The sequence below is a fragment of the Octopus bimaculoides genome, chromosome 5, assembly GCF_001194135.2.
Source record: "Octopus bimaculoides isolate UCB-OBI-ISO-001 chromosome 5, ASM119413v2, whole genome shotgun sequence".
Lineage (NCBI taxonomy): Eukaryota > Metazoa > Mollusca > Cephalopoda > Octopoda > Octopodidae > Octopus > Octopus bimaculoides.
The window spans coordinates 103,614,776-103,629,142 of NC_068985.1; the positions used below are offsets into that span (position 1 = coordinate 103,614,776).

General features: G+C 37.3%; 1 protein-coding gene across 1 annotated transcript in view; it reads left to right on the forward strand.

The window, feature by feature from the left end:
- The window catches only part of LOC106876419 (uncharacterized), a 13,895-nt gene extending 1,387 nt beyond the window's left edge, over nucleotides 1-12,508 (forward strand). The window contains exons 2-7 of the mRNA XM_014924963.1: nucleotides 2,443-2,500; nucleotides 4,386-4,439; nucleotides 6,002-6,301; nucleotides 7,265-7,582; nucleotides 7,717-8,019; nucleotides 11,717-12,508. Coding sequence (XP_014780449.1) covers nucleotides 2,446-2,500; nucleotides 4,386-4,439; nucleotides 6,002-6,301; nucleotides 7,265-7,582; nucleotides 7,717-8,019; nucleotides 11,717-11,871 — 1,185 coding nt within the window. The 5' untranslated portion in view covers nucleotides 2,443-2,445 and the 3' untranslated portion in view covers nucleotides 11,872-12,508. The remainder of the gene's footprint in view (nucleotides 1-2,442; nucleotides 2,501-4,385; nucleotides 4,440-6,001; nucleotides 6,302-7,264; nucleotides 7,583-7,716; nucleotides 8,020-11,716) is intronic.
- Nucleotides 12,509-14,367: the final 1,859 nt, after the last annotated feature.

Consider the following 14,367-nt stretch of genomic DNA (forward strand, 5'->3'; position numbering starts at 1 on the left):
CACACACTCCCTCTCTCTCTCTCTCTCACACACACACACACACACACACTCCCTCTCTCTCTCACACACTCCCTCTCTCTCTCACACACACACACATTTATATGTGCACAGACTCACTGATATATCATCACCATTTCCCATTCTCCGCCTGCGGTACAATGCGCTCCAGTACGAGATAGTTGCCTGCCATAGTATGAACTTATGTTTTTGGAACTAACCCCAAGTTAGTTTCCTCAACATTCTCTTCCGTGCTGGCTTAGATCATATTGGAAGAGGCTATAAATTTGGGAGTTTTCCTTCTCGGAGATTGATTGCTTTCTCAGTAGGACCCGAAATACCTTTTACGTGGGAGCAGGGCGTGCAAGAAATAGCAGTCAAATCTTTCGTTTTCTGGGGGAAAGGAGCTGGTTATGTGTGATATCGATATCACATTCGTTGAAAGCATGCGAAATAACCCGGAAATTAAAAATAAAAAAAGCCACGAAACAAAACTCCGTTGTTGGGAAACTCAAATTTTCCAGGTGATCCAACGGTTCACGAGTAGTCTAGTAAATACCTAAAACTATTAGTGGCCGTATCCTACAAACTATTAAGTCGCACTCCTTTGCAGGAGACGGCTAAAGTTTGGCTACATTTATGTGTGTCTGTATGTATATACGTAAATACACACACACACACAGATACACACACACACACACACACACACACACGTTTATATTCCATCAGTTATTGAAAGAGCAATCTATAGCTGCGTTATCGTGAAAGTTTTGGAACAAAAATAAAATAGTAAAATAACGCTGCTTCAGTTGAAGAGAAAAAAAGACGTTTTATTTATTATCTTCTCTGTTCTCTCTCCACTATGATGCTTCACAAATACAACTTGTAATGATATTCAAAGGTTTTGCACATTTAGGTAAGTGAATGCTTGTTTACGAAATTTAACGGCAGAAAATATAAAGATATATACTAAACATTTGAAGAGGAACAATCGCTATCAAGAAAGCATTAGATGTAGCGCGAATGTATAGCTATATGCATTTATCTATAGACATGTAGCTATGTAACTTTAAGAGCATTTTCGCGTATACCTCAATGTAGACATGATTATAATTGTATGTATGCTAAAACTACACTGAATAAAATATTTTAAAGAACATAGCGAATAGAACATTGGAATAATATATCTCTATATCTTACGACCGTAAACATTTCGTTTTGTTTCTCTACGCAAAACGCTAAATTCCACGTTTTTCATTTCACTTTATTTGTAAGGCGTAATAGATTTTATTGAAGTGATACTTGCAAAAGTATGATATGAAGATCATGGGTAGTTTTGTGTATCTTTGTATATGATTTTGGAAAGCATTATTCATTGCTAAATTTCGTCAGAAGTCTTTGGAGTGGGAATGTTTTCAATCAACTTTTGTACATGATTATTACATACATGCATAAGAAACATACATGTATACGTGTATGTTTTTTATGCGTTTATAATCATATACACATTTATGTATACATTAATGCATACATAAATACAAACATCTTCCTGTACACTGGAAGAATAGAAACATTTTGGTTTAAGTAAAATAATTCCTCTTTCTCGAATATCTCATAACATTTTAGCCTTAGATCTGGAGAAAAAAAGGAATGATTTTAATCAATATGCATAATGGCATCAAAATAAAAAATTGTGTTGTACCAACGTCAGCAGTAAAACTTACATCATTGACATTGAAACATTCACCAAATGGTGAGGGAAATCTGCGTAAAGAAAAAGCATTAGGAAGAGAATTCCTATTTGGAAACTGGTATAGTATGCTGATATTCTACAGAAAGTCATTAGTATGTATATTAAAAAAGAATTGGAAGGCTACATTGACATATCACATTGGTTTGCTATTGCACAGTTATATTTTGTAACCAAAGATGAGAAAACTGACTTGGTAGAAACTATAGTCCCATAGCTTGCATAACTCGCTTAAGGTAAGTTGTTACAATCGATTCCTCCAAGACCGTTCTGAGAGAGGGTGCTGAAAAGTTCGTGGCTTTAAGGGTGTCGCGGAAGGCCTGGTTGGAGGCTCAATCTTCCGATTTCTTTTATATGTCTTAGAAAACTGGTGGACCGATGCAATAAATGTGTGACACCGAGAGAGGATCATGTTGAATAAAATCATAATTAACTGATCCTCCTTTTATTTTCTGTTACCCCAAAGCCAGAGGCTTTTCAGGACCTCTCGTAGTTTCTGTTGCTTGACTTCAATAAAACGTTTAAACCATACTGTCCGCATATCCGCAAACAATTAACTTTGAAATAACAGCTGGAAAACTGGATGTGAACTACTGACACTGAATTGATATAAGATTGTTTTAAATATGATGTATATTTTTCCCTGTACTACATGACATAAACACCTGAATCTTCTTTTGCTCGTTTATATTCAGGATATGTTAAGAAATAACTGGAAATTCCTCTTAGGCACGTTTCTGTACCAATTACTCTGTAAGTAATGTTTTACGTTTTTATTTTTTGTATTTTACAACAGATTTTTTTTACTAATAATTGTGCGAGTAATTTATAGAAATGCTATGTAGACCGTATTATGAATATCTAATGCATAACATTTGGAATAAACGTCCTTGGTACCTTGTCACAACTAATTTCTTTAGATATCAAGTATCTTTCGAACGATCCTTGCTGTTCCTAATAGAACAGATTTCTCTATTAACGCAATTCACATAGTTACATCAATCTCAATGATGAAACCAGCAAGTCTGCATATTTTCGCTATGTTCTAATCATACGAACAGTTTTTGATTTATTTGCAGGTTTTAATCACTGATACCCATTAATTACGGCTTTGTCCATTGACATTATATTAAATATCATTTTTATATAATGTTTGAAGGAGTAAATATTACTTTTTTGGTGCCTAGAGCGCTTATAACTACTGGGATTACTTTTACAGAAACCCCACCCCCGCAGCGTTGGCGTTTATAATCATCATCATCATCGTCGTCATCGTCGTCGTTGCTATTTATTATTGAGTGAGAGAGCAGTGCATGCCATCAAAGTGACACTGGGGCGAAATATACGAAGCCAAATTATACCCATCATGACTACTCGTCTGATAAGGATACACGAGGCACATGCATCACACCCATATGTGCGCGACATGGTGATCTCATATCAAGATAAACAGTGCATGACCTCACAGGTGGGGCCAAGTTAGAACTTTCTCAGGTCGAGTAGCCCATCCCGCTCGAAAGGACCCTGAATAAGGGTTGTTTAAGGATGATGAACAAAACACCCATGTTTCCAGAGGTGAATTATACAAACCCCAAAGAATTCCTCTCAACACATGGCTATGATGCTCACCACCACTTCTGCTCGTGATCAGAGATGCACATATCGTCAGTCACTAAGGGACATGCTCATCTGATTAAAGTCATCTGAGCAAATCTGTGGTATTGAGCAGAATATTTGCTGTAGCCCATCTTTTTAAACCAAGACAAAGCATGTACGTGACTGCATTTCCAATCAGTTAAGATAAGAAGTTACGAGAACTACGGCCTGATATTACAATTATTATTATTCGACATTTGATAGTTCCAGGCAAATTCCTACTGCATCACCAGCGATAGCTCCGTGTTGCTGAAGTGTGTGCAGCAATGTGTTTTGTTTTTTGTAGGATGAGTGCCAACTCTTCTCGCATCAGTTTATTTTGCTATGGCGTTTGGTTGCAGTCTTTCGTTACTTTAGTGTTTCTATTGTGTGTTGTATATAATGCAAATTGTGTTCTGTTTTAAAGTACATATTGTTGGCATTTCCTATTTTATTGCGTATTTACTGTATAGAGAGCGTGTCTTGTATTTGTGTATTGTTTTATTTGAGTACTTGTATTGAATTATTATTCTTGCGTAGGATGTGGGCTGTTTTTAGCAGGGCTATTTTTGGATAGTGCGTAGTGTTGAGAGTCCTGGTATAGCTTCTACGGTTTTATTCATATGTTTTTTATCATACTGAATACTCCAGTTATTGCTGGTATAGTTCTCACCTTCATTCTCCACATCTTGAATACTTCAGTTTCGAAGTCTATTCTTTGACAATTTCTCCATTTCTTTTTGAACAATAATTTGGTTAGAAGTGACTGCAGTGTCAATAAGCAAGTGTTCCCCCCCCCCCCCAATCATTGATTATTATGTCTGGGAGATTAGCTTTTTTTATTTCTTTGTCAGTTTGAACAGGGATATCCCAGATGATTGTGGCCTGATAGTCGACTTGTACCTTGTTTGGCAGATGTTTATACCATTTCTTGTTAGTTCTCGACTGTTGTCAATTGTAACTGACAGAAACTTCCATTCATTTTGGTTTTCATTTTACACAGGGATATTTACTGAGCCTTATCAACAAACGCATCAAAAGTTGGCATTACCAACAGGTCAGTTTTCTTTTTATTATTATTATTATAAATCAACCTATCCTTCCCCCCAATTCCAGGCCTTGTGCCTATAGTAGAAAGGATCATCATCATCATCATCATCATCATCATCATCATCACCACCACACCACCATCACCACCACTACCATCATCATCATCATCACCACCACTACCACCACCACCACCACCACCACCACCACCATCATCATCATCATCATCATCATCACCACCATCACCACCACCACCACCATCATCATCATCATCATCATCATCATCGGCAGCTGTAGTAGTTAGTAGTGGTAGTGCTTGTTGTATTTTCTTTTGCTGACTCGTTCTAACGAGCCTTGAATTTTAAAATGTGCTTCGATTTTTCTCGCCGGTTTTTAAGTATAACTGAAGTTCATTTTTCCTTTTACACAAAGACTTTAGCTGAGCCTTATGAAGATTCGTTGCAAAATTTTATGACATTAGGTCAGTTGTCTTTTATTTATTATTTCTTTATTGCTCACAGGGGGCCAAACATAGAGGGGACAAACAAGGACAGACAAACGGATTAGGTCGATTACATCAACCCCAGTGCGTAACTGGTACTTAATTTATCGCCCCCGAAAGGATGAAAGGCAAAGTCGACCTCGACGGAATTTGAACTCAGAATGTAGCGGCAGACGAAATACCGCTAGGCATTTCGCCCGGCGTGCTAACGTTTCTGTCAGCCCGCCGCCTTATTTTCTTTTATTTATTCCATACTGTATAACCTACAATGGACAATAGATTTCCGTTTTATGTGTATCATTCCCTAGAAAACAAGAAAAAGGTATTAAACGTAGACATTAATAAATGCACAATCATAGAAATTGTAGAAAATGAAAAGTAACATCAACACCAACAACACCCACTGATGCTTGATAAAAGGAAAGTGTAGTGGACACTAAGCTAAACCGTATTACTCGCAAGTCTACTCTAAAATAAGAATATCTTAGATAAGAAACATCGTGCCGGAAGAACTGCAGCTTGGCAACAATTTGTTTAAGAGACAGGCAATCGCATGTTACAATCTATTACATAAGCATACAAAAAGGGAGAGAAAAGTACCTATGCTTTTCAAAAGCTCCATAGTTGGAGATATTTGCTGTTGACTTCTTTTTTAACTGGCTGAGGCAGGGGACTGCTGTATGACAACATATGCTTCACATTCAGAAAAAAAAAATGACGGAGTGAAAGTGAAAGTGTAAGTTCAAATAATGCGGCGAGCTAGCAAAATCGTTACTCCACTTGGAAAAATGTTGAGCAACATTTCTGCCGACTTCCCTTTGTGAGTTCAAATTCCGCCGGGGTCGACTTTGTCTTTCGACTTATCGGGATCGATAAAATAAGTATCAGATGAACACTGAGGTCGATGTCATCGACTTGTACCCTTCCTCGAAATTGCTGGCCTTGTGCCAAAATTTGAAATCAATGTTAAAACATGAAATATATTTTATGGAAATGGAATTTCAGCAATGTTGAATGTTTCAACAAATATATCCATTTCTTATTTCTACTCTTTTTTTTTTTTTTTTCAGAAGAAACTATAAGTTTCAGAGACGGCGGAATTGTATTTGTTAACGTATACGAAACCGGAAAATTAATTTGTCCCTTCCGGCCAGGCGATTTTCTTCAGGAATGGTCTAATAAGAACTTGGTTGCTACTTGTAGTCATGTGGAGTACAAGGAAAACCCAGCGTTCCAAGTAGTAAATGTTACATGTCATAAACTAGAATCTACATTAATAGTTTCTGTTTTAACTGCAAAACCACCATTGGTCTTCTTCTGTCTGACAAGGAGACGAAAGAATTTGAGGTTCATGATTCAACCTTTATACAGTGAGTCATGGTAAAATTAATCTAAATTTTTATTACATAAACTCAAGACTCAAATTTAGGAAGGAGTCATGAATGAATGTATGAATGAATCAATGAATCAATCAGTCAGTCAGTCTGTCTGTCTGTCTGTATCTCTCTCTCTCTCTCTCTCTCTCTCTCTCTCTCTCTCTCTCTCTCTCTCTCTCTCTCTCTCCCCGTCCGTCCGTCCGTCTGTCTGTCTATACATATATACACAAATATAATATACATATATAATGTTTGCGTGTGGAAGCGCAATGGCCCAGTGGTTAGGGCAGCGGACTCGCGGTCGAAGGATCGCAGTTTCGATTCCCAGACCCGGCGTTGTGTGTGTTCATTGAGCGAAACACCTAAAAGCTCCACGAGGCTCCGGCAGGGGGGGGGCGACCCCTTTTGTACTCTTTCGCCCCAACTTTCTCTCACTCTTTCTTCCTGTTTCTTGAGTAACGCTGCGATGGACTGGCGTCCTGTCCAGCTGGGGAGGGGGGAACACATACGCCATAGAAACCGGGAAACTGGGCCCATGAGCCTGGCTAGGCTTTGAAAGGGCGAGAAAAGAAAAAAATGTTTGCGTACGTAAATATTTGAAGAAAGATTTTTTAAATTAGAAATTAACTACATAGAAAATTTATAAAAAAAGTAACAGAATGAATCGATCTCTTGGAAAGCACTTTTCTTACAGTGTACAAACACTTTCACTATTTACAGTTTTACAGTGGGTTCTTTTTTTTTCAAATTAACGTGTTATGGGGCTAATCATTAATTTTCATTAATACTGTATCGCATACAAGTGTCTGTAACATGTATATTATATACCATTGCCATAACTATAAAACTGGACACCAGTTATCTTTTTTCGTCTCATTTCTCTCGAATATCGCTAAACAGTATATTTCTGTAATATTGTTTCGATGTTAATCCAACATATACCATTTTCTGTTGCAGACGGTGTTGGAAATCTTTTTTTGTATGATCACCGCGACACTCTTCCTGCCGGGTCAACTTTACGATTGATCTGTGAATTAGGCGAAAGCACCACTTTGATATGGTACCATGGAGACGGCGCAGTACTGGCATCGTATATATACTGTGTTGATTCAAATTATGACCATACAAAATTTCCAGGGCGTATTTACATTACATGTAATTCTGAATTACATAAATCGTCTCTGACTATCCACCCTGTCAAACCATCTGATGGCCGTTTTAGTATTGTTTGTAAAACAGACGAACATGCTAGCATGATTAATATAACGGTTTTCAGTAAGTATTTAATTTAATTTCCTGAAGTCAGATTAGATTGCCAATTTATAACACATTTTATTATTTGTAGGTCATGATCTCACTCTCTTCTATCTCGTTCTGTTTGATAATATATTGTTGCATATTTTTTTCAGGATCTGTAGACTTTGTTGACATTGACATCGGTGATATGGAAGCTGTTGTGAATAAAGTTACAATTGTTGTATGTCCTTTTGAAAAAGGAGATGAATTGAAGTACTGGAAAATGAATCAAACTTTGGTTAGTTGTAGGAACACGTCAACCAAGTCTAACTCGAAATACTATATATCCCAAGTTAAGTGTAATAATCAATTCTCTCAAATTTCCATCAAACTTTTGACTAAAATCAATAAATTAACACTCTACTGCGTAAGTAAGAAAAATAAGCTCATGAAGATCACATTAATACCCAAACAAGGTATGTATAAAAATGTCTATGTAAAACTTCAACTGCTTTACTGTAAATTATTATTATCACTATCGGTAGAGTCGTTAGCACGCTGGGCAAAATACTTAGCGATATTTCGCCTATCTTTATGTTCTGAGTCCAATTTACGCCGCGTTTGACTTTGTCTTTCATCTTTTCAGGGTCGATAAATTAAGTACTGGGGTCAATATGATCGACTTATCCCCTCTCCACAAATTTCACTGGACGATCTGAAGTTATACGCAAAAGATGAAAAGGATCTGAAAGGGCTACTAGTAACTGGGAAAAAATTCAGCGATGGCATGAATATGGAATTTGGCCTTGACAAGTGTGCAAAAGCTTCGTTCAAACGTGGCAAACTGACATCTAATACCTCGACCCAACTTGATAATGATACATCTATCAAGAAGGCTTCTATTAGTATCTTGGGATACATGAATGGAAAGGGATTCAACACGGATCAATGAAAGAGAAGATCAGGAAAGAGTATTATAGACATATCAGAATGGTCCTGAATGCTGAGTTGAACTCTGAGAATAGAATAGCAGATATAAACTCCCTGGCGGTACCAGTTGTCCAGTATAACTTTAATGTCATCAATTGGAATCTGAGTGATCTCCAGAGCATGGACATATAGACCAAAAACTGCTGACACTAAACAGGATGCACCACTCAAAATCAGATGCCCACAGGCTCTATCTCCCACGAAAGGAAGACGGCAGAGGCTTAAACCAGCTTGAAACGTCGTATAAGATTACCACGATAGGACTTCAAGTGTACATCCAAAGTAACACTGGCTGGATGACACAGCTGGTAAGACAACATGAACAGATTAAGACACTGCACTCAATCTCAAAGGAAGCATATATATATATACAGACGAGAGCTTAACCAGCCTGATTATAATGATGATAAGGAAGACAAACCACACACTGAGGAAGCAAAAAGGTGCAAAACAAAAGCCAGGCAGGAAAGCTTGAAGGGAATATCAAGACTCTAGGAAGAAAAACCATTGCATGGGCAATACTCCAAACGAGCTAGGGAAGCTGATGTAGATATAAGAATGTGCTGGTTTGAAAGCCGAAACAGAAGGAATTATCCTAGCTACACAAGATCAGAGTTTCCTCACCCTGAACTATCAAGCTAACGTCACACACAATGCGGTAGACACAAAGTGTAGACTCTGCAATGACACACTTGAGAGTATTCACCACATTGTTGCCGTTTCTTAGTCCTTGCCCCTACAGAATATAAAATCAGGCATGACCGGGTTGGCCACTATTTGCACTGGAGAGTATGCCGTCAGTATGGTATCCCGCACCCTAAGAACTGCTATGAACACCATCCAGAACCAGTTACTGAGGGAGAGAATGTTACTATCCTATGGGATTCTGGAATACATTCAGACGGGAACAGATGAGTCGTAATCATCAAAGACCTATAACAAAAATACGCCTGTTAATTGATATGACAGTAACTCTTGATAGAAACATCTCAGCAAAGGAAGTTAAAAAACGGTCGAAATATAAGGACTTTGAGGTATCTAGGACGTGGCAATTAAAAAGCAAAACCATCCTTGTTGCTGTAGGTACCCCGGGAATGATCAAGAGAAAGGTACTGACAAATATTTTGTCCAGATCGCTGGGAAACCAACACACTATAGGACTCAAAAAATTGTGTTGACATCATCCACCCACATTCACTGGAAGTTTCCATCCATCTAATATATACGTGCCTTAGGTCTCTGGTTGAAACCCAACTGGAAGATGAAATAAAATGCAAATCAATCGGATAATGATGATAATAATAATAATAATAATAATAATAATAATAATAATAATAATAATAATAATAATAATAATAATAATAATAATAATAATGATGATGATGATGATGATGATAATAATGATGATGATAATGATGATAATAATAATAATAATAATAATAATAATAATAATAATAATCCTTTCCACTAAAGGCACAAGGCCTGAAATTTGGTGGGAGGGGACTAGTCAATTATATTGACCTCAGTGTTTCACTGATACTAAATTTATTGACCCCGAAAGGATGTAAGGCAAAGTCGACCTCGGCGGAATTTGAACTTAGAACGTAGCGACGGGCCAAATACCACTAACCATTTCACCCAGCGTGCAAACGATTCTGCTAGCTGGCTGCCTTAGTAACAAAAACAACAACAACAACAACAACAAAAACAACAACAACAACAACAACAACAATAATAATAATAATAATAATAACAATAATATGTCCTGATGCAGTACCAGGCAGTACAAGGCTTCTCATCTTTACTGAATAGAAGTGTTATCATGTACATCGTTTTATTTTGGTATAAAAGGTGGTTTACAGCAAATATTCTGCTCAATACTACAGATTTGCTTGTCAGTTGTTTGACCTTAACCAGTTAAGCATGTCCCTTAGTGGCTGACAATATGTGCATCTCTGATCACGAGCAGAAGTAGTGTTTCATTCAACATCCTTAAACAACCCTTATTCAGGGAACCTTTTGAGCGGGATGGGGTACTCGACTTGAAGAATAGTGCTAGGTTGGGCGGGAGGAGATTTACGTCTTTCGTCACCATACATCCCAGATAATGCAGCTGTCTACTTCCTCTATGGTTTAAGGTGACAGGCGCTGGTATAGCGTGCCTATGGAACATGGTTTTGATCTTTCTAAGGTACATATTGAAGCCAACAGATTGACTTATTGTGTGGATATCGATATCTCCGCCAGTTCCTTCGGTGTATGTGATGTCATGGTGATATCATCTGCGAAGTCCAGGTGGCATAGATGTTCCCCGTCAATGTCGATGCTTTTTTGTCGCACTGGATTTTGTTGATGACAGCGTCTTGCAGGCATGATGTAAATAACTTCGATGAGGTGTTATATTATCGCCTTTTCTTGCTCCTCTCTTCAGCTTGATCTTATCACTGTTTTGGTGTAGCCTGTAAAGAGTTGCACCGCTGTGAAGGTTTTTCAGTATTGCAATATCAGTGAGATCCACCCCTTAGTTCTTCGATGTTCTAAGGAGCGACGTGAATTCTGTGGAGTCGAAGACCTTCTCATAATCAACAAAGGCAAAACAGAAATGCGATGTAGCATTCGTTCGCCTTGTCTTACCATTGACTGACAACCTGAATGTAATCAATAGTAGAGAATCCTATTCTAAAGCCAGCTTGTTCTTATGGTTGACAGAGACCCGAAGTGCCGAGCATCCACCTTAGCATAATGTAGGAAAACAGCTTGTAGATGTTAGGCAAGAAACTGATAGTACGGTAGTTCTCCAAGTCCATTGTCACCTTCCTTGCAAAGTAAGACACTTGTGCGTTCTTCCAATTGTTGGGAACTTTGCTTTTTCAAAGCTTCTGTTAAACAGATTAGTGACCAGCATCACGATGGGATCTCCACCGTCCTGGATAATGCTAACAGAGATGTTGTCCTCGCCAGGTGCCTTGTTTCTCTTGAGCCGTTTGATAAGAGAGTATAAATTTTACATTATTTCGTCAATTTATTTATTCATAGACTCCAAGTATACATCCATTTAAATCCATTCAAATTATTGCTCTGCTGCATATTTTATCGTCCTTTAAATTTTTTTTTCTTAATAAACTAATTACAATATTTTGTTCTAGCATTGGTTAATTTGCTTATTTGTCAAATTTCTTCCAGATGAATCCAACGCCAATATTATAATTATAGCGGTTTCATCAGTAGGACTGTGTCTCTTGGTTTTCTTTATAGCTATAATTGCCATCTTGAAATTTACTGATGGCTTATGTTTCAAGAAATTGCAGATATGCGATGACTACTTAAACAAAGATTAAAGCGATGAATAAATACTATATTAACTAAACGAGAATATTTCCTCCTATTTTGCTCTGTTAAGCGTACGCCATTAAACACGTGATATACATATATATATATATATAAATAGATACATGCATATGTTTTAGAAAAGCTTGTTTTACGTAACGCTCAACGTATTAGCCAATTTAGTGATATCAAAACCTCGTGCTTTGTGCATTAAAAAGCAAATTTGAAACAGCTACGTATTTGAGGAAATATTATTTTCATTATGCATTTAACACGAATAAATAATTAGATTATTTATGATTACTCACTTAACATGAATAAATAAAACAATATTAGTGAATTACTAATATACTTGTGCTAAATATATTATTTAGGTTGTTAAGTGAGCAATGAATATAGCAACGCTCTAAGATATTAGTGAATTCTTAGAACAGGATTATGTACTTTAAGACAAGATGCATGCAGTTAAAAGGCTACGGTTGTAAAAGAAGGAACTGAAAGCATTATAGCGCTCAAATGTCTCTTCATAACATGAAGACAGAATACGTTGTTATGTGTAATTGATAACTGAAACGGTTTAGACATTCAATAACAATTTTATTTTGTAGCCATTTACAACTGTAAAATGCGCGTTCAATAAAATATTTGTGTAGCATAAAAGATGTGTTTTACTGTTTTTTATTTGTAAATACATAAACTTCGTATACTGAAAAGTCCCATGCAATAGTTATTTTTATGTGATAACCTCTGATGGATGTTTGTCGAATCTATGGGCAGGAATGAAGGAACAGCAATATTGCCGGGTTCCATACCTTTGAGAGTCTCCTTCGGCGCAAGTAGTTTAAAGCATTGCTTCGGCCTTTTCAACGATATTTGATAAACAATATGAAGATACCGTTCGCGTTCTTAAGTGTTAGACATAATCCGTCGCTCAGTTGAACACAACTAGTTGGCATTTGAGTGTCTTTAGTCCATTATTTTGATGCATGATAAGGCAACGAGCTGGCAGAACGGTTAGCACATCGGGGGAAATGCTTAGCAGCATTTCGTCCGTCTTTACGCTTTGAGTTCAAATTCCGCCGAGGTTGAGTTTGCCTTTTATCCTTTCATGCTCCATACAATAATTATCAATTGAGCACTGGGATCGATGCCAAAAGTTGGAACCATTATTATGTGGTATCATAAGGCGGTGAGCTGGCAGAATCGTTACCGCACAGGGATAAAATGCTCAGAAGCATTTCTTCCAATCTTACGTTCTCAGTCCAAATGCCGCGGCTGTTGACTTTTCCTTTAATACTTTCGGGGTCTGTAAAACAGTTGAACACTGAGTAATCGACACGCCCCCTATCTCGAAATTGCTAGCCTTTTGTGTTGCATCATGAGTTAATCAATCAGCTAATCATCATCAATAATGTATGAATTAAAGACCTAATTGGATACATTTGTTTTCATGTTGTCCTCAAACTGCAAATACTTGTCGACAAATTGCAAATATTTTCCAAAACTTACATAATAGTTAATTCCTCTGGAATACCTGTCACACACAGGAAATAAATCCTTGCATGGGACATGGTACCGACAAAGTTGCATCTTCTTGCTTGGAAAGCCTTCGTAATTCTACATGAAGGAGTAATTTGTCTAATTTCTCATCGTTGTCAGGGCTCAGATGTTGAAGTATTCATTTTTATTTTCTCTGGGGCAACCTGGTCTGTCTAAATGTTTCAGTACCTGAATTTATGTTAACAACACTCGGGAAAAAAGCAAGCAATCTTTTTATGTATGTATTTCTCACTTTCAGCGCTTTCGGAGGCCTGTAATGGAGGTCTTCTTTCCATGGTACTGCCATTACCTGATGAGTAAAAGGTTTAAACAAGAAAAAAAAAAAAACTTTAGCTGTGTAGCAAATTAAATCGGAAACATGTTATCGAATAAAAATAAGTAATTAGATCGTTCTGATGAACAAAATTCCTCAAGGCGGCGCCCCAGCACGGCCAGAGTGCACCGATTGAAACAAGTAAAAGAATAATAGAGTGTGCTTGTAACAATTCATCACAATTCACTTGATTTTGTCCTCTACTGGGGGAGAGAACTCTTTATCAATAGAGAGTAGGGGAGGTAACTTCTTTATGATAATGCCTATTTCGTACGTTAACACGGCTACGTTGCTATCAGAGTAAAACTGCTGAACCTTGTCTTCTGTTCAGTTTTCAACCACATTTTGAAATGCAATGACGACTATGGTGAATAGAGACAAACATAATATTGTTATGACTCATCAAGTCAGTAACTTTTTTGGATATTTTGTTCTCTCTCGTAGGCACTCCAGAATAATGTAAATATTAGTATCTTCTTGTCTGCTAACGATACGAAGGGATGCTGAAAAGTTCCTGTCTTTGGGTAAAGGAAAATACAGGAGGCTCAGTTAATTATGATATATATATATATATATATGTGTGTGTGTGTGTGTGTGTGTGTGTGTGTGTGTGTGTGTGTGTGTGTGTGTGTGT